The sequence below is a fragment of the Mobula birostris genome, chromosome 1 (assembly GCF_030028105.1).
Source record: "Mobula birostris isolate sMobBir1 chromosome 1, sMobBir1.hap1, whole genome shotgun sequence".
NCBI classification, from domain to species: Eukaryota; Metazoa; Chordata; class Chondrichthyes; order Myliobatiformes; family Myliobatidae; genus Mobula; species Mobula birostris.
The window spans coordinates 170,954,633-170,975,565 of NC_092370.1; the positions used below are offsets into that span (position 1 = coordinate 170,954,633).

Sequence of the window (20,933 nt, forward strand, 5' to 3'; positions counted from 1 at the left end):
GCATGTGGTGAACCCAGAGGAAACCCATGAGGTCATAAGAGCAGCGTACAAACTTCACACAAACAGCACCAGAGAACAGGACCGAACCTGGTTACTGGAACTGTGAGGCAGCAGTTCTACAACCCCTGCTGCTGTGTTACTTTTTCTGTGTCCTGTCACAGCTCCTCCCTATAGCTCAGCACTACAATACTGAAGATTCATCTTAAACTGCAGCTACCCTCTGTGGGTCACCTACGATAGTTCAGCTTTTGTAGGGAAGTGGAGTTGCTAACCCTTTCTGAGAGAAAATCTTTGGCAAATAACTTTTCCAGCAATCCTTTACACCTGCTTTTCAGGGAAATTCAATTCAAGTATTCCCATTATTAAAAATAAAATTAAGTAGCCCCTGGGCAAGGAAGGGTCACCAAAACTGAACAGGCAGATGGGTAAAAAGTGGTCTTCTAAAGTGCTATTAAAATCTATCGTGTTTGAAGGCTACAAACACAGTTCTTGTAATCCAGGTGGACAAGATGGACTTTCCAAGGTAAAGGCACCAACCTGGAATGACGCCAGTAGAAAAACCTGAAAATTAAGAATTAATTTCTATGCTTTTGCTGACAGATCGATTATTGTATGTTAAGAATGATTATTTACAGTTTAATTACAGTGGCTCACACTAGAAGGGGTTGTGTCATTTGACCATTCAGTAAGGAAGAACTCAATACTAGTGCCTGTCGTGGACGGAACATGGCTCACTTGTGGATTAATTTCAGGACCCATTTCGGTTTCAGGGAGACAAACATTTCTACAGCTCTAAAAGTACTGGTCAGGCAACCACAGAAACATCTTTGTGCATACATCACTAGCCAGCTTCTCATAATCCTCCATCAGTTGCTCGTTCTCCTGGTTAACAGCCAGAACTTTGCAGATCCGATTGGCCGCCGTCTCCGCCTGCAGAGAGGAAAACAAAAATCAATCTTGGTTTGCAGAAGGACATTATATTCACATTTCTATCAAATCTCATCAAAATACATACCATCAGGGATCCCCCCTCATATCTGGCTTGGTTCTCGTGCACAGGACACCATTAAACGAAGAGCGCCATAATGGTATATTTTTTTTTGAAAATTGTTAAGCAGCATAATGAGTTGGTTAAGCTTGTTGAAGCTGATTCTAATCTCGTATCACCCTTGTGCTCTCATCCAACCAGAAAGTAAATTAGTTTGCACTTCAACCATGAGGTTCAATCCATGCATAACCGGCTAAATGTAGCTGAAATTTCAACTCTAACTTCCCCTAAAATAACCAAACCAGCACCAGGGTTGCACAAGTCCAATTCCATTATGGCCTGACTCAGTTCATCTGCATCTAAAACTCTCCTCCATGTTCTTAAGCCTGGAGTTTTCTAATATACTTCTGGCTGGCCTTTTCCCTTCCATTTTCCATCAAACCAAAACCACTCCGCCAAATTGTTTCTCTCTCTGACCTAATTGAAAGCACAATGTGCCTCCTCCATGGTGAACCACATCACTTTATAGGCAGGCAACACCTTGATTTTACGAAGAGCTCCCCCTGTGCGCTTCTGCTTCTGTCCACTGCTGGCGGCCGTTCTTTCAGTTGAAGTTTCAAATTATGCAGCTTTAACCGTACGCACAGCATCCCTCTCTCTCCCACCAGCCTCTCATTTTCTCTGTAAAAACCTCCTTAAGACATCTTTGGCCATATGCCCAAGCATCTTATGCAACTCACTGTCAAATTTTATTTATCATTGCATCTTTTAAATATCTTGGGACATTTTATGATATTTAACCTCTGCTTTAAATATTCTCAATGACTTGGCCAACGCAACTGTTTGTGGAAATGAATTCCACAGATTCACCACCCTCTGGCTAAAGAAATACCTCCTCAGCTCTTTTCTAAATGGACGCCCCTTTATTCTAAGGTTGTGCCCTCTAGTCCTAGACTCACCCACTATAGGAAACGTCCTCTCAACACCCACTCTACCTAAGCCTTTCAATATATGATAGGTTTTAATGAGATCTTCCTTCATTGTTCTAAATTCCAATGCGTACAGCCCCAATGCCATCAAGCACTCCCTATACATTAACCCTTTCATTTCTGGATTCATTCTCTTGAATCTCCTCTGGACCCTCTCCAATGTCAGAACAACTTTTCTTAGATAAGGAGCCCAAAACTGCTCACAATACTCTGTGCAGTGTGGTCAATGCCTTATAAAGCCTCAGCATTACATCCTTGCTCTTATATTCTGGTCCTCTTAAAATCAATGCTAACACTGCATTTGACTTCCTTATTATCAACTCAACTTGCAAATTAACCTTTAGGGAATCCTGCACAATGTCTTCCAAGTTCCTTTGCACTTGGGATTTTTGAATTTTCTCCTTGTTTAGAAAATAGTTTTTGCCTTCCTTCCTTCTGCTAAAATGCACGGCCATACACTTCCCAACACTGTATTCTATCTGCCACTTCTTTGCCCATTCTCCCAATCTGTCAAAGTCCTTCTGCAGACTCCTTGTTTCCTCAACACTACTTGCCCCTCCACCTATCTTCATATCATATGCAAACTTGGCCACAACACCATCAATCTCATCATCAAATCATTGACAGACTTCGCGAAAAAAAATGACCCCAACACTGACCCTTGCAGAACACCACTTGCCAACCAGAAAAAGCTCCTTTTCTACCCACTATCTGCCTGCTGCCGGTCAGCCGTCTTTCCTGTAATACCATGGGCTCTGATAATGTTCAGCAGCCTCATGTGTGGCAACTTGTCAAAGATCCAGGTAACCAATATCCACTGACTCTCCTTTGTCTATCCTGCCTGTTATTTCCTGAAAGAATTCCAACAGATTTGGCAGCCAAGTTTTTCCCTTAAGGAAACCACGTTGACTTTGGCCTGTTTATCATGTGCCTCCAAATATCTCTCAACCTCAACCTCAGTAATGGACTCCAACATCTTCCCAACCACTGAAGTCAGACTAACTATCCTATAATTTCCTTCCTTCTGCCTCCCCCCTTTCTTAAAGAGTGGAGATCCTTGTTAATTGCATTGGATTTCATTGGTGGTCAAACCCACCAAGGAAAATGATTATTGTGCCAGATGAATGGTTTTCACTGACTCACTTTCTGTATGAGGTGGTGTCTCTAGTAAGGTTATCATTTATTGCTGAATTGAAGAGGTCATGGTGAAGCTATTCCACAGTGCTGTAAAGGAGGGAGTTCCCAAACTTAAATCCAGCAATGATGAAGTAATGGTGATATAGTTCCATGCTGGGAACGATGTGGCATTGGGGTGTTCAGATATACTCCTAACTTTGTCCTTCACAGTGGTGGAGATACAGGCTTGGCAAATGCTGTCAGAGCAGCCTAGTTGAGTAACTGCAGTGCATCTTGCAGACGGCACACACTGCAGCCACTTAATGCTGATGGTAGAAGGAACAAATGCTTAGGATGGTTGATATCAATCAAGCAAGAGGCTTTGTCCTGCATGGCGATGACCTTCTCAAGTACTATTGGAGCTCCACACATCCAGGCAAGCGGAAAGCATTCGCTCATTTCAGGCCTGTGGCTGGTAAATAGTGGAAAGAGCTTATGGTGAGAGGAGGCGCATCACTCACTGTTGAAGATCCTGCTACTGTAGCCACAGTATTTGTGTAACTGAAGTGTTACTTGTTAATGGTATCTACACTGTTATGGGCAGTGTAGATCTCATCATTGATAATGCTATTGAATAGCAAGGGTCTACTTGTGTTCGAGATAGTCATAGTCTGGCAATTATTAAGTGCCGCAATTCTTTTAGCAATGACACGTAATACTTGAAATAATACTTCGGGGGGGGGGGTAATTATTTGTCTTCAGTTAATTATTTTTCTGTTTGATAAAGACCCCCTAGAACTGTAATGCAAAAATATCTCTAGAATTTAACATTGTTTGTCTACAGTAAATCTTTCTGTACATTTATATGCTTTGGGGAAGAAAAGGGAAAAATTGTGTCTCCTGCAGGGAATTGTGCAATTCTCTCACATGGTGGTTCCTTTTATGTTCTCTTTCAATCAAATCCAGCCAAATAGTCAATTAATGCAACCACAAAATGGCAAGAGATGGTGGAACTTCTACTCAATAGTAAAATAGCTTCCTTTATATCATATTCTTGGCTGCCATTTCAAGATCTGGACTCTTCATTTAGAATGGTCACTATGCAGATTTACAACTGACCGTTTAAAAGATTCACATCTACAGTCAATTCAAAACAAAAAATAAGCTGATTCTGTCTGTAGAAACTAGAATTTGCCAGAGTACTTTGTGATGACCAGTCCCTGGGCCCAATTTAAACAGCTCTGAAGCAGGTCTAAGCAGAAAACCCACAATTTTGTGATGAAATTTAACCTCTTGGCTCTCACCACGCAATCATTCTCATTCTTCAAACTCCTAACACACAATGACTTTCACCTTCTATTCAGTTGCCCAGCAACCAAATAGTAATCACCAGCTGATTCTGGGAAATGCTAATATCAGTCTCAGAATGTTTTCGTAATATTGTTTCCAGATACATTAGCCAAAACTCAGATATTGCACCCTTATAAATCACTAATTTGATTTTTGCAATTAAAATACCTTCAATTTTGAAGTGTGGATGAAGAAGCAGGAATTGAATGCTTGGTCACCCCAGGTAGCTCTGAAAGGGACCAAATTCAGCGTTGTGGTTCCCAGTGAAGGAATGTTTCTCACACATCTGGTGATATCAGCCAATCTCACGGTGGGAGCTCTTCTCATTTCTAACGTCAGCTCCAGGCCAGTTAGCAAGGCCCTTAAGATGCCGCTACAATCTTAAACCCAACTTTTTGCCCTAACTACTGAGTGGAAATTTGATCATTTCCACATTGCATCAGTCATTCGTCAATAAGGCATTCACAGTTGTGGGCTGCAGGATTGGGCACAGCAGGTAGACATGCTGGAACTCTCTTCTTCAAAAACAGACCTAACCCAACCTAAAAAAATAACTTTTTGTGAAAGGTTCCCATCGTTGTCATCAGTTATCTGCGACCACTACTCAAAGACAACCAGATTTGGGGTGAAGTGTTTTCAAAGCAGTTGGAGCCCTTCCCCTCCATCTCTTTTTTGGGGGAAAGGCGAAGGGGGAGTGATAAAAGAGCACTCAACCCCATTTCACATCCAGAAGAAATGAGGCTTTAAACTTCCCGGAGAGGGCTGAAATGCAACCTAATTCTCAGCCAAAGGAATCTCTTTGTAAAGTCACCTACTACACTACCAATTTGGAACAGTGGTGGGGCAGAGGAGTCAACAAGGCCTCTTAGAATCTCCAAATTAAGGTATATTTAGTAATAATTTTGTTCGCATCAGCACTGGAAGAGGTTTTCCCAGTGTTGCTTCATCAAGTCAATACTTGTTGGCTTTTCAAATGAGCCATTAGTAAAACCAGGAAGACAATACAAAGTATTGGGTTGTGGGGATGGTGGAATGAGAGGCTGTGCAGGTATTGGCAGCTAAATATAGCAATTTGGATTAATGTAGTCTGATCTGGAGTCTGGACCTCAAACAAACAACTCAGTCATGTCCACATGAACCAGAAGCAAGATCTGGAGATTTGCATCACTAAGGCACTTGGATGATTCCAGAAGAAGCTCCAGAAAGATAATTTTGGAGAAAACAAAGCCTGGATATATAAACTCAGGGAATATACTGTGTGATTGGCAATCGTTTGGCAAGCAAGAAGCATTAATCCTCCTTAACCACATTTTATTTGAACTGGGAGATCACCAAGCATATGAATTAACTGCACTTGCATCTAGGTTTAACTAGGGGGCACCAACACATAGTGGTGAGGGCCAGAATCATTAAGAGAAGCCACCTTCAAAGAGTGTGGTGCTTGAAGAGCATACCTTTGAGGAGACGATGTGCTAAGTGGAGGCGAAGTGATGTCAAATTGCTAGGGTACATCTAGATGGTGGGGATAACATTAACAAATACAAATAATGGCAACCAGAATTGACACAAAGGATTGCTTATTCAATTTCCAAAGGCACCAATAATTTTTGGCTGCTTTTTTTTTGAACAGGAAAGCCATGCTTAGGGAAATGTATGTTAGGAACTATTTAATTTGATGTTAACAACCACTGAGATTTCCCTAGCTTTTGAAGACAAATGGTATATCTCGTCATCTTCCACACAACTTATAAACCATTTGGATTTCAACCAAGAGAATGAAAATTTCAAAAAGCCCATTGAGGTTGTCTGTGGAGTGACACACAGTGTATTGATGCTGACAGCTCCCATTGACTGTTTACCATGGCATTTCTCACACAGGTCAGAGGAGCTCTCATGACAGCTTGTCAACAAAACAAAACGTTCCATTGAAACTTGCCAACGTGTGTTTGTGCAGAAAATCGTTCCGCGAACATCACTGCATTTGAGAACCCGTTTATGGCACAGGCGCAAATGAAAACTGGCCCATTGTGTGCTTGTGGCTACTGACATCCAAAGTTCACTCAGCAATTTTTTCTTAAAGCTTCAGGCGTACGTTGAGTAGTTATGATGAATTAGCACGTGTGCTCAGAATACGACTGTGGAAAAGTAAAACTCCAATAACCTGGCATGCTCAGGACTTTAGTGGTGCCATACTAGCAGATTCTTTAGACTGGAGGTTATTTCTATTAGTGCTCTTACACTCTGTTAGGAATCACAGAGAATGGTAATAACTCTTCCAGAGCAAATTGAAAGGGACAGCAGGAACCCGCACACTGGTAAGTGTATAAGAAGGTTGGGGAAAGGAGCAATGTTCTATTCAAGAGAGCAGGGTCCCAGTGTGTTTGTAGAAGTATGGGAACCAGGGCCCCAGTGGGTGGAAGGTCAGTGTAGGGACTGGGTCCTGGATGAGTGGAAAAAGTGCAGAGACCAGGACTGGGGTGAATGGGAATGAAGTACATTAACTAATACCTGGTGAGCCAGATGCCGATTGGTTGGAATTTCTAAAGAGTCATATGGTAGGCTATCGGAGTTTTACTGTATTCACATACTTCACGGTAGCAACATTCTTTAAATGTATGCAATGCTTGAGATTAATATGCTGGTAACCTCTCAGCTTGCTCAGTCGAGGGCCAGCAGTGCAAATGCTAACAAGCTGAACTGTGAAAATAGCCTCATCTCAGGAAAGCAAGTCTCACACAGTGTGTTATGGAGAAAGAGTACTTGGCACTGCGATGATTAGTCTGGCCGATGAAAGGTTAGTTTGAAGGACCCTTCAAAGTATTAGATATAACTACTTAAGAGTGGCATTGCAACACTGAGGAGAAAAACTCTTACATGGAGTTAGAACAGAAGGCTCCATCAGATGCACCTCAGCCACTGATGTGCAGGCTGGCAAACGTAGGGGAAGTGCAAGATAAGTGGAAAATCACATGCACTGTCTGAAGAATGAATCACTGCATCAACTTCCAAACACAAGTCATTAAGTGCAAAAGGAAAAGCTCGAACCAAATCAGGGTCTGTACCTGCAGAGCATAAGGGACAGGATTGGAGAAGAAAGCTGATCATGAGGCCTGCAATGCTATTATCTGAACAGAAAATGAGCAATGAGAAGAGGGTTCAGAGGAATGGAACACAGATGTTTATATTTGCACAAATTCTGTAAACTGTAGGAAAATTGTTAGTTTAGCAGCATCTGCTTCTTTTTGGTACAATGTGCAGATGCAGGAAAATCACATTTGTGGACGTTGGACAAAGTGACCTTGGGAACATGCCATTCAAAAGGTACACAGAAATCAAGTTTTATAAACTATCTTGCACGTTACCTAATCGTTCATTTAGAATTTTGGATAAACCTCTCACTTAACATGAACAAATGGAACAGTTTATTGCTTTCCCGTCATTTCCTAAGTTACCTGCTCCCAAACTCAACTACTGTATGTAATCATACACACAGTGAGTTTATTCCATTTGCCCGGGAAATCCGAAAGGAATAAACATGTCTGATTCTGTTGATTGCTACCCTTTCTCCCACAAATTGGATATATATGTTAGCTTCCCATCTTTCTGATCAAGAAATAGAGAGGAAAAATGACCATATAGTCAACTTAAATAAAATCTGGAAATTAAGAAGTTGTTACAAATGTGTGAGAAGTATAGTTATATTCATGTAACCTTAGTCATCCTGATCGTTTTAATAGGTTTCTCCAATGTTTGCCCTCAAGCATGAAGAATCTACACTAAAAAATTCATAAAAATTACAACGTACAGTGGCTTAATGCAAGCAGATGTGACTCACAAGCTGGACACGATTCAAGGGAAGTATTTGTAAAAAAAAGTTATACATCATCTATAAACTGGGTATTTTAAACCTTAGTTATGCTATTCCACAGCTCCCATTAGAATTGTATACTTTTTCAAGCAAAATGAGTTATATAACAATGAACTGCTGTGCCTTGGAATAACATTATCAAGATGAAAAAACCAAGAAGTAGATAGAATACTTTGCCACAATTAACATTATTAAGAATCTGTAATAAATTAATCCAGATAAGAATCAATGAAACATATTCTCCACAACAATTAATTGCAGATTATATTGTTCTGAGGATCAGCCAAGCCAGGGAAAGTGAAACAAAAGGTATTAGCACAAAGGAAGACAGATAATAGTCTACAAAAGTGAAAGACACACCAGTTAAAGGAACGATTTAGGGAGATGTTAAATTTAGATTTCAACACGGGAGAATGACTGAGGTCGGAAAATAAATTATTGCTGGCTTATGGTGGACCCCTGAATGTTGAAGTCCAGGTTTAAATGTAGCAGGCAATGGAGATGGTGAAAAGGAAGTGCCACAAAAGCAATTAAAAGAGAAAAGAAAGACAGCTGTTGGCCTAGAGGTTTGAATTTCCTCTTGATAAGTATTTCATTAGGCATTCAGAAGATGTCAAATGAGAAATGCCTTAAACATGCTAAACCATCACAATTTCAACAAACTGCAGTTCAATTTGTTCAGCAGCACGAGTTGGGTTTCCCAATGTGCCAAGACTGAGGGTTTTGCAGACTCATATGGAAAAATGATTTACTTCACAGAATGCAAGGGAGGGTGGAGGCTAGGGAGGTTCATTACGTATTCAACAACCAGCTGTGGCACTGAAGCCTGGTGATCTTATTGCATTAAGGTTCTGAGAAGCTCCCTCAGGGTGGGGGTGCCAAAAGAATGTTCCCCTCATGGGAAATCTAGACTTGGACATCATCACTTCAGAGTAATGTGTTCTTCACTTAAGGATGAAGTTGTCTTTCCAGCCGTTTATTGTATCTTTGGAAATCTATCTCAGAGTCTGTAGAGGTCACATTATTGTATATAATTCAAGGGGTGTTAGATAGACTTTTGATCTATCAGGAAGTCAAGGGTTATGACAGAGCAGGAAAGTGGATCTGAGGTCAAGATTAGATCATCTATCATCGTATTGAATGGCAGAGCAGTCAGAAGGGTCATCTAGCCCACAATGACACCATTGAAGAATATCTTCACCTGGCAATCCTGTGGTATAACAGTAAAGGAGGACAACTCTGAAATGGGAAGATGTCCAATCATGGATCAGAGTATGTTCTAATCTGCACAGTCTCAATTCAGCAAAGCTAATTGCTCCGTAAAACTCCTTGGGAAGAATAAAATCTTTGAGTTAAGTCGTCTTTGAAAAGGAAACCGCCCAGTGACTTATAGTCTTAATTACAGAGAATTTTCCATGAATGTCAAACCAATGTGTTGCTAATAAAGACTACCGAGGTCTCTTCAAATACTAAGATTAGAGATTTGAAAAAAGGAAAGTTGAATAAAACAGTGTCAGGACCAAATAGTTGCTGTAATCTTCAGGAATAAAGAACTCATAGATTCTCAAATTTATCAGGTTTACTTTTTTCTTTAAGTACTCCTCCGGTGGATGAGTGACAACACTCTCCATTGCGCACCGTACATAACGCGCGCATTAACCCTACCAAATTAAACTCAATGTGACAATGAGGATTGGAGGATGGAGACAAAATGCAACTCGGGCAAAGTGAATAACCTCTAATACTTTATAATATGGAAGAGCAGTGTAGAGAATTTGACTGCCCGATTGATCAGACTAAGTAACCACTTTCTCAAACGACATTGGAGATAAAAGTACTGTGTATGAACCATTAGGTTAAATCTCCAATCAATATCACTTAAAGATTTTCGATAGCTGGACCACCATAAGCCAGACTTTAAAAAAATGAAGATGCCGATATTGTCTATGTTGAAAGAGGAATAAGAAAATCTAAATCAAAGGGGAACTCTACAGGGGTGAGGTAGGTTTCTCACCTTCTGCGCACCTGAGAACGCATGGTAGTAACATGAAACATAGGTCATAATGGCCTTTTCATCCGGCCTAAGCGTGTTTACTAAATCTGTACAAGGAAGACAAGAAAAGATTAAGGAAGTAAAGGTAAGCCAAGACACAGTCAGCGAAGAACCACACTGTTCCCATCATGCAACACAGGAGATCATATCAAGAGTGGAAAGTTCACAAATAGCAGCTGCAGAACAGGGAAGAAAAATATATAATTAGCCAGAGAAGCAATTTCTGCTGGAAAATATGGATTCCTGGGATACCTTTTGGGCTCCTGAAAATGCATGGTAGAAGCTAGAGACATAAGTCATGATTGCCTTCTCATCCGGACGAGCTGTACCCACAATGTCTGTCAGGAAACACAGGAAAGGATTTAATTCTTTTTTAAACAACGTAATGCATTCATCCACTGAAAAACCATTTTTTGGGGGGGCGGGAGAACATGCAGATTTAGAGACATTGAACAAAAATGGGAACCATGGTAATGTAGGAATATTACTGTTTCAGAGAGCGGAAGACGAACCACAGTGAGATTTACTTAGATCTGACATGCCTGAAGACTTGTTTAATCTTCAAATAGAGCACAACAGCAGATTAGACTGGAGATCAAAAGTGCTGACAACCAATTAATTCTGTTTTAGGCTACTCTACTGTACAATCCACTAATGTTGATGCCTGGTGAACAGAATTAAGAGTCATATTATAACAGACTTCTAAAGGAAGGAATACAATAATGTTAATGCATTGGTTACATGATCAACTTACACAAAGGCCAGGCCACATTGACAGAAGGTCAAGCTGTGGAAATTACACTAAAGGATAGATCAGTTAATAAAGCATTGGGACCGAGGTTATCAAGGAATACCCAAACCAGGGAAGAAAGTCAAAATGGTAAAACATACTGTTTGAGGCAGTAAGATGTTTATCTTGGCATAACTTGTATCAAGAAATGGAAAAAAATTAAACTCTTTGCTACTGAATTTTAACCGAGTAGTGGAAATTGTGGAAACCCATCTGAGCACACAATCCAATTCCACTGCCTTCTATAACAGACAAGAGTTAGGTGCTTTTGCTTCTTCAAATGAACGCCTGAAAGCCACTCCCCATTACGAGTCCTTCCCTGCTTCTGAATGCCCAACTTAGAGGCATATGAGAGTTTGGGAGACTGGGGGTTGGATAACATCGGCGGTTGTGGGGTGTCTTCCGCTGTGTGGGAACTCCGTTCACAGCCACACTTCTGACTTGCAAACTGCTGGGTTATGAACAATCAACAGGAATGTAACTCTACAGTAACTTTGGTAGCAGATGTATCCAATAAATGATAGTGTCTAGGAATGGGCTTCATAAACTCTGCCAAAAAAATTGACATGGATCAGCGAAAAGTTCTGCTAATATTCTAGGTAATTGATAATCCTATCACTGATTTAGGGTAGAAGGTGGTCTTTCTGACAATTATAAGTTTAAAAAATAGATTGAATATGACTTTACCATCATGAAGGGTCATTGATAGCACTACTGCAGTGAAACGCATGTGTGCGCAAAATCAGGAACTTAAAGGTGATCTATTTCGCACTTAATTGCTTACTGTGCTTCAAAGGAGCTCTGAAGTGGTGTTATACTGATGAATTATGCAGGAGCAATAACAGAAAGTTTGATTAATGATCTGGGTCTCCAGTTGTTCTTAATCTATACCAAAGTTTTTGATGAGGGGAACAAGTGTAATCCATCTAAGTTTGCTAATGATACTAAGCTAGGTGTCAGTGTGAGCTACATGGAGGGTGCAGAGAGGGGGATATAGGCAGGTTACATGAATGGGCAAGGAACTGCAGTTGGAATGTAATGTGAAAAATGAGAGAACATCCACTTCAGCAAAAAAATGTAGAAAGGCTGACTTCTATAAAAGTAATGAGGGATCTAAAAGTGCTGGTGTTCGGAGAAATCCAAGTGTTCTTACATACAAATCACTGACCGTTCATATGCACAATCAGCAAGAATTTTAAAGGAGGATTTGAGTACAAGTGTCTTGGTGCAAAACCCAGTGTATGGGTTCGAGGTAGGATGTGGCACAGCAGCACCTGGAGGAGGAGAGCTGGTGTGCAACTCCAAAAAGAACAGGAGTCAGATGACTACTCTCAGCAGTATAGACTTGGTTGATCATCACATTGCCCAGCTCATGCAGCAGTCAAAGGGGTGTGAAATGACACGGCTTCCTCATCTCCAAGGCATGAAAACAATAATGCATGGTAAATTTGAATTCAGATGGCCCAGTTCTGAATTATCAATGTTTAGGATTTGACAAATGCAAACCTGATCAACCTTACCAGAGTCAAAACATCCAAAATTCAAAAAGAAGCATTACATGTATTTGGTTTACTGGCCGATCCTATCTTACACCAAAACCCAGTTATTTAGCCTTAGGCTTGTGGCTTCTAATCTCATTGAGAAAGTTTTTAGCAGGCTAGCTTCTGTTCCATTTCACTCTCTCAGATTTGAAGCAGCATTCCCAAATTTGGAAGTGGTCTGTGCTGGTCTAACTCTGTAGGAATTTTTCTGAATTAGAGGCTGTGGAGCAAGTCTAGAAGATGAATTATTTGTTTTACTTTCTCCCCCACCCCACCTCCACCTCAGCCTCCTTCAGCACCATATTAAACCTTTTTGTGACAACTGGGCAAAGGTTCATCCTGATTGATTAGCAAATATACATAGGGTGAAATTTAACCATATTAACTAGGAGAATTCTGTGTTATGCTGAATTCGTTGAAAGCACCCCCAGGGTCACAATGAGGAGGGAGGCAGCAAGAAGGAAATAAAAGTATCAATGTTTCTGCCCTTATACAATTAGGGATCAATTTTTCCAGGAGTGGAGTACGATTGTATTGGGTTGTTCCTGACCTCTGGAAGTTAGGCTGGGCATTTCCTGGTACACATCGCCTTTGCAGCTTCCGTGGGGCTTTCTGTGTCAGGCCTTGTGCAAGGATGTCAATCTTTGTGCAATGCTGCTTTTTCACAACAGAGATTGGACCTGCAGTCCCAGGGTAGACTGTCCTTGGACACTCCCAGGACAACAAGTTGTTTCTAGCTCTACAATGGACTGGGACATGTGCAAAGTTAAATTATTAATTTTTACCCTTGGCACCAATTAACTTGAACTACGTGGATTCCCACAAATCACACCCTGGTCTTCAGAACATGCCCCAGTTGCATGATCTGCTTTCCCCAAATCCTCAAATCCCCGTCATTAAAAATGCTAGTCCCTAATGGCACCCATGACCCCTGCTATACAGTCACAGGGATATTGCATCAGCTTCCCGCAGATGGCATCCAAGGGCAAAAATGAACCCAAGTCCCTTGCAGCAGTGCCAACAGCTGTGTCACTGTGTTGGTCCATCATAAATTTCAATTTATTCAAATTGAAACCCAGGACATGTAATTTGAATATAGCTGATTTCATGGGTAGTTTGCTCTTTGGGGAAAAATGCATAAAATGTTTTTTTAACACCACAAGATGCAGCAAAATCCAGATTCAGTCCTCAGTATGGTGCAGACTATGATTTAGATTGTAGCCTTTAACGACAGGTGGTGTCTATGGGAATGCGTGCTGAGTGCAATGGCTCAGATCTAAAATCTCAACCTCTTCAGCCACAAAGTAAATTTTACTAAGCCTGCTAAAATGACTTTCAATTAGATCTTAAATTATACAATGAGGTTTGCTGATTTTAAGTTAATGGAGCATGAAATGAGTTGAAGTACTGAAACAGCAGAAATTCTAAAAGAATCAAACCAAAGGCACCTCTTGGCCTGTTGAAGCTTCAAACAGCTAATTGGTTAATGCTGGAACATTTGGCTACTTGCAAAGTAGAATGGCCTTAGCTCAAAGAATTTGTGATAGTTATAAGTCAGTGCAACAAAATTCCTTCGCTGATACGAATTACATTAAAGCCACATCTCACCTTCAGCATCCAACATTTTGGGAATGTCTAGGTACTTTTCCGCCACATCAAAGGCTGTGTTGAGGTTGGTGTAAGGGTCATCCTGGCAAAAAGGCAGACAGAAGTCAACGGGAGATTTCGGTGCTGATGTGCAAATCACATTTTTAACATTGATATCAGACATGAAGTCCACTGCGGCAAAGAGAGCCATAATCTGTTTGTCCATTAAATCCCCGATGGCAATTCGCAATTGGAATTGTTAGAAAGTGCAGTATTCAATGCTGTCATTGTGATGAGTTTATCCAATTCAGTAAACAGAGATGTCTAAAGTACAGTATTGTACCACAGTCTTGGGCACCCTAGGTTTTTTATATGGTTTCAGATGGTAGGGCATCCACACAGCCCTGATCTCAATATCATTGAGGCTGTCTGGGACTACCTGGAGAGAAAGAAGCAAGCAAGACAGCTAAAGTCTGCAGAAGAACTGTGGCAAGTTCTCCAAGATGCTTGGATCAATCTACAGTTGATTTTCTTATAAAACAGCATGGCAGAATACCTAAGAGAATTGATGTCATTTTAAACACAAAGGGTGGTCACACCAAATATTGATTTGATTTAATTTTTTACTGTTTACTGCTCTTTAAAGTGAATTTTCTGATATTTTGAAACTTTTCATTTCATTATTTTTGAAAGCATTCTTTGCTTTACAGAATATTTTTACATGTGCCTGGGACTTCCGTGCAGTAATGCATATATAACCATTTTATTTACATTTCCTGGGATGGGAAAAGTGATCACAACTGGGTTAAAGTAAGAGAAAGACAACTGATCAGGAAAAGATGTTACAGAGTTACAGGAAATGGGACTGATTGGAATGGGCAAGTACAGATGTATATGTGACATATGAAACAGTCTCTCCTTTTTGAATCATTCTCAGACCAGAAATTCAAATACATGATCAATACACAGTTGAAGGCACACTTCATATATAAACTCTTAACACTGCTTCCAAATTGGTTTTGACTTGTATAGTGCTCTGATTCTTCGATCTTCTTTCATACTTGACAGTTACTCTGAAGACAGTTCATGAAAATATCGACACTGGAATTCAAAATCTGAAAGTACTGGAGCAAAGTCTGCAGAGTCACCCCCAGTTCTGCCCGCCTGGGGCAGTGGGAAGTATGCTAGAATCTGTTTTGCCAGCTGGCTTATTGCTGTACACTGCCTCAGGCAATCTCATGTCAGGACAATATGAGCTGAAGAACCAATGAGTAAATCATAGGACCGCCAAAAGAGAAATTTAACAGGGGTGTTCTAAATCATGAGACATATCAATGCAGCAACTAAAGACAAAGATAATTCACAATGGAAGCAGCAGGCCAAGGTAAGAAGTGAACTTTTTTCTTTAAATACAGTGAGTGGTGAAGAGTCCACTGTCTGAAATGGATTGTTTCCTTTTTTCCCTTTTTACAGGTCCATTATTTACTACCCTAGAATGATTGGCTTGTTGCGACAACTAAATCAACCACAATGATGTGCACCTGGGCAGACCAGGGCGTCATTGAAATCAATGGGTTTATCAGCAGAGTCTTGTCGCCAATAGAAATAATTAGTTTTTATTTTGAATATAATTATTAAACCTAATTTAAATTCCCCGGGGGCTGTCAATGTTTTGAACTCCATAGCATTAGTACAACATGCATATTAATGAGTTAATTGCCCAATAATAAGGTTCTGTACCCTTACTGATACAGTTATCCATAGTGGTGATTCAGTTACTGCACTCGCTGCATTCAAAATTTGCATGTATGCTTCACTTGGAGAAGGGTGCAGGTCCCTGGGACAAGGGGAAGGATGTAAGATTGGACTGCACCTCCAATAAATTGAGAAAGACCGTGTGCTTAGTGACCCCTATAGCTACCTACATGTTGTTTAAACCTGATAAAGTTTTATGCTCCAACAAAGAGCTGTGGGTTCTGCCGTCTCAGTGATGATGGAGAATAACCAGTACCAGGAGAAATTAGCTTAAGAACATCAGAACTTGCATTGGTTTTTAAATTGCTTTTAGTAGTTGGAAGCAATCAAAACTTCTATTCATGCACCATAGTAACTTAGTGACCCATCTTGTATCTATTGCTTTTTAGTGCAGAAACTAATTTCTGGTAGCCAATGTGTTAAGGTGAGTCTGACAATAGTTTGTTTTCTATTTCAAAGTAATAAGTAGTTAGGACAATCCACAATGATGCAAGGATTCATTAACTGATAAACAGGCACACTTTACTAGACATCATGTGCTTAACGTCAGTTTTGTCTGATAAGGCGTTTGTGTTTGACAATTTAAATGAAGCATGATGAAAACAAAACTTACAAGCAGAGGTTTCAAATCCTCTCTCTCCAACACATTCTGACTCAAGAACTGACTAATTCAGTTCAGTAAAATGGTCCCAGATGAAACATCACAACATGTGCCAGTCACCGGTCATTATTTGCATTGGTTCAATTCATGATTCCAGGTGAATTCTGATTTCTTGTCAACAGATCACCAATCTGATTGATGCTCTCTATGACCAATAGCATTTTAAAAGAAATTAGAAGCTATAATCTGTGGAGAAGTGAGCCAGATTGAGTGTAAATCCCGTATTGATAGATGTGAAGGTGTTGCTTTTGGTGTTCTTATAAAGATATAAACTGGTTAACAAATCTTCAAAGTAGAACTGCTTCTTAACAAGAGATGAACAATACATCTGGCCACCCTTTCTGGATTTATTAGGAAAGTGGATAAAATCAGACTCAAAATGTATCATTCCTGATCCATTTTCCAAACCGGAGACCTGACAGCACAGTTCCCATTGTCCTTTCAGTGCTTCACCTCTGGCTCTATTCAAAGTTGCCAGATATTGAAATGCAATTAGTTGTCCCAATTGTGGACACATTCCTAAGTATCACAGGAGCCGTCATGCACCGCCGTTAGTTATTCACCTTCTTCTTATCAGGCTGCTTAATTTTAAATGCCTGGTTGGTGATGGTTGTGGGTCCCATCAAGTTATGGCTCCCTATATTTAGGACAGTTGGCTTGGTAGGTGCAGTTCAGAACTTTCAGAGCTTGGATCTGGTAACTGATAATGGAGAATTTGCTGTGAAGGAGAGAGTCCAAGTTGGTTCAACTCAGTGCTCCTAGCTGTTAGGAGTCATGACCACTAGATTGTACATTTACTCCAAAATATCATGATCCTGTTGGAACTATACTACAACAATTTTTATAACTGACTGGTTACAACATGGCCTGATATGAAAACGCCAATGCCCAGGAACGCAAGAGGCGACAGAGAGTGATGGACTCAGCTATTTCCATCCATGGTCCAGCTCTCTCCAGCAATGAGGACGTCTACAAGAAGTGATGTTTTGGGAAGGCTACAGACATCATCAAGGACTCCCACTGTCCAGGCTATATCCCTGTCACATGACTGCCATCAGGCAGGAGGTACAGGAGATTGAAGATCCGCACCCAAGGATTCAGTAACAGCTTTCCCTCACTGCCATCAGGTTTGTGAATTTAATTCTGCCTCAGATTACATTTCCTTCAAATAACACAAATAAATTTATGCTTTTTTTTGTTCGTTGTGTCATATAAATTATGTATAATTTATATAAAGTTTATGTAATATATTTTCATCATGTTTGTAGTGTACTGAGCTCCTGCTGCCAGGAGTTAATTTTCATGGCATTTATCCCTGGGTTTACATGACCATGATAATAAACTTGAGCTTCAACAGGGCCAATTTATTGATTCTGTTCATTTTAATGGAGAGATGTGGCTCAAAGGAAATCAGCTGGTTTCAGGTAATTTATTTGTAGTTCATTGTTGGTTTCTTCATTGCTTAATATTTATGATTGCTTGAAATGTATTGCTGTTTTCATTCACTTTGCCATGTTCAATAGTTGATTTGTTTATCAGTGCTATTGATTTTTTTTTAGTGGTTCTTTAATGCTTTGCCCATTTTTGAAAGCCAGCAAACTTGAGGGAAGTGCCTGGATGTCTGCCTGAGCATTTCTGGGGCAGGGCCTGTGGTTCTGGAGAAGGCTTTGTGCTCCCCAAGGTAAGTGTGGGCAGTGGAGTGACAAAGGTTGTCAAGGAGCTGTGGAACACTGACTGCTGGTGGGAAGTGTCAAGTGTTGTCGGGGGAACAGAGGAGCAGAGAGTGCGGGTGGGGGAGCAGGGGGTTTTGAAAGTATGGGCAAGGGAATGGTGAGTGATAAGCAAAGGAGTGAGAGTGAGAGAGTGAGAGAGAGTCAGAGAGTGAGAGAGTCAGAGAGTGAGAGTGAGAGAGAGTGAGAGAGAGAGTGAGAGTCAGAGTGAAAGAGTAAGAGTGAGAGAGGGTGAGAGAGAGAAAGTGTGTGAGTGACTCTGTGTGTGTGTGTGTGTGTGTGTGTGTGTGTGTGTGTGTGTGTTTCTGTAGTAAGGAACTCTCAAAGTGCACAATAGAAAGCCAAGTGTGTGCAGAGTGCCACCAACACAGGCTGGTCGGAACCATCTACCGGAGCAAATCATGCGAAGAAATTTCTTTAGCCAAAGGGTGGTGAATTTGTGGTATTTGTTGCCACATGCAGCTGTGGAGGCCAGGTTGTTGGATGTATTTAAGGCAGAGATAGATAGGTTCTTGATTGGACATGGCATCAAAGGTTATGAGGAGAAGGCCAGGAACTGGGGTTGAGGAGGAGAAAAAAAGATCAGTCATGATTGAATGGTGGAGTGGATTCGACGGGCCAGATGGCCTAATTCTGCTCCTGTGTCTTCTGGTCTAAATGTGGTACATACTATATACTGTGCACTGTTGTTTAAGACCTGCATAAAACTACACCTCAAGATTGCCACAAAAGAAACCGAATGTAAAGCCTTATATCAAAGCACCGCTTCATGAAAAGGCAGAATTTGTTCTTGTATATTTCACGGACTTTGTAAGGTGAAAGCTAAACAAAATGAACAGAAGGTCACACGAGTTGTACCTTGTGTGCAGCAGCACCAACAAAATTAGCTCTACGCCTCCATATGCATCCTCTTCAGTGAAATTATTTAGAAGTTTACAGGGCACTACACTTGCTTCGTGCAATACTTTTACAAACCATGCTAAAACATGTTGTCAGCTCCAATTCCAAAATTCACGTCGGTTTAATTGGGCCAAGCAGATTTTTACTTGCGGCAGGTTCTTGTCTGATGCGAAGCTATTAAAAATATGCTTTTATTTAAATTTGTCTACTCCAGCCTTCAGGTTATTTAAACAGAGTTTAGTGCAGCAGGGAAATGAATCAGTAATGGTAAAAATGTAAGTGTTCCTCTGCAATGCTCCTGCCTTCTCTTCAGCATGCTGCAACATGGTGCCGTGTGAGAGTCCGCACAGCAAACAGGCCGACTGGAAAGAAAATATTTTGGACTGAGAGTAGGCTTACTGTGCTCAAGACAGTGAAATGTGATCTGGAGTCAGCATATGGCATTGTGAAACTGATTATACTTTGATGAACTCCAACTGCCCACACCTAGGTCAGAATAGGATGGGCTTTTAAATGTCTCCTCATTGACATTGCGGTCCACATCTGGTGAACAACTAAATTAAAAACATCACATCGGTCCTGAACCACCAGCTGCCTTTATCTAACAGTGCACCATGTGTTCTAAAGTAAATAATGGATCCGTCGTTCTCTTATTTGTTGTTCAGGTGTCATATGACAAGGCTGATCTCTTATTTATCATCCTAAGCACCTGGGTTTTCTGTGGAGAGGTAAAGGGGCAGGCTAGCAGCCAAAATGTTTACTGCCACATATTCCCCAGATCTGGAGGTAGGCAAGGGTTGGTAGAGAGTGATAATGAGTGGGTTGCGGTGGTTATAAGTGCAGGAATCATGTGGTGGTGGTTAACTCAACGCGTCACCTTTTATGTTCACGAACACAAGCATTTTTACCGGTGAATTTGCAATAACTGGCTTGGTGTGAAAAGATGGACTTACGGAATGCTATTAAATAACTGCAGGATCAGAAGCTTCACTGAGGTTGCCCAGTGTACAGATAATATGATCCAGGAAGAAAGGGTTTCTTTCTGTAATGGTTCTTTTCATTTGTCAGATCAATGTTATCATTCCAGATAGTCACTGAGAATTATTTCTCATATCCAAGTACAAATTTACTGTATGAACTTGTCAATTGCTCAAACACATAAATATAAATGTAATATTCTACAGTAGTAACTTGCATTTAAAAACCTATGACAGAAACAGTGGTCCTGACCTTTCGCAGTTTTGCATAGTCAATGAGTTCCGGCCGATGTCTATGGATAAGAGCACAGAATCCAAGGCCATCCTTCCAACTGAAAGCAAGATAGACAAGAATATTACACTTTGATACATCAATTCACCAACCCTCTTCAATAAACTTCTCTTCACCTCCTGGGGTAACATATGCATTGATTTAATTCTTCAGCTTTACATCAGATTGGCAGCTTTGCATAGCAGCATTCAACCAAAGTATTAGATGATGTTATGCAGAACCTGCAGCAAGAATATAATTTATTCAATAAACTGTTTATTTGAGGTGTAATGTATAAAAAGCTGTAAGACCAAATGAGTCATCTTTCAAGAAGTTCAGGCTGTCATAGAAATCCAC

At 40.6% G+C, this 20,933-nt stretch overlaps 1 protein-coding gene across 5 annotated transcripts in view; it reads right to left on the reverse strand.

The window, feature by feature from the left end:
- The window catches only part of actn1 (actinin, alpha 1), a 252,605-nt gene that overhangs the window by 54,007 nt on the left and 177,665 nt on the right, over nucleotides 1-20,933 (reverse strand). For 3 of the 5 annotated variants that reach the window (XM_072265998.1, XM_072265990.1, XM_072265980.1), the window contains exons 6-9: nucleotides 20,559-20,637; nucleotides 14,304-14,385; nucleotides 10,617-10,702; nucleotides 838-930 (exon numbers count right to left, since the gene is read on the reverse strand). In XM_072265998.1, the coding sequence (XP_072122099.1) occupies nucleotides 838-930; nucleotides 10,617-10,702; nucleotides 14,304-14,385; nucleotides 20,559-20,637 (340 nt within the window). Of the gene's footprint in view, nucleotides 1-837; nucleotides 931-10,325; nucleotides 10,412-10,616; nucleotides 10,703-14,303; nucleotides 14,386-20,558; nucleotides 20,638-20,933 lie in introns of all 5 variants that reach the window. The other 2 variants (XM_072266007.1, XM_072266016.1) reach the window with 1 other exon arrangement.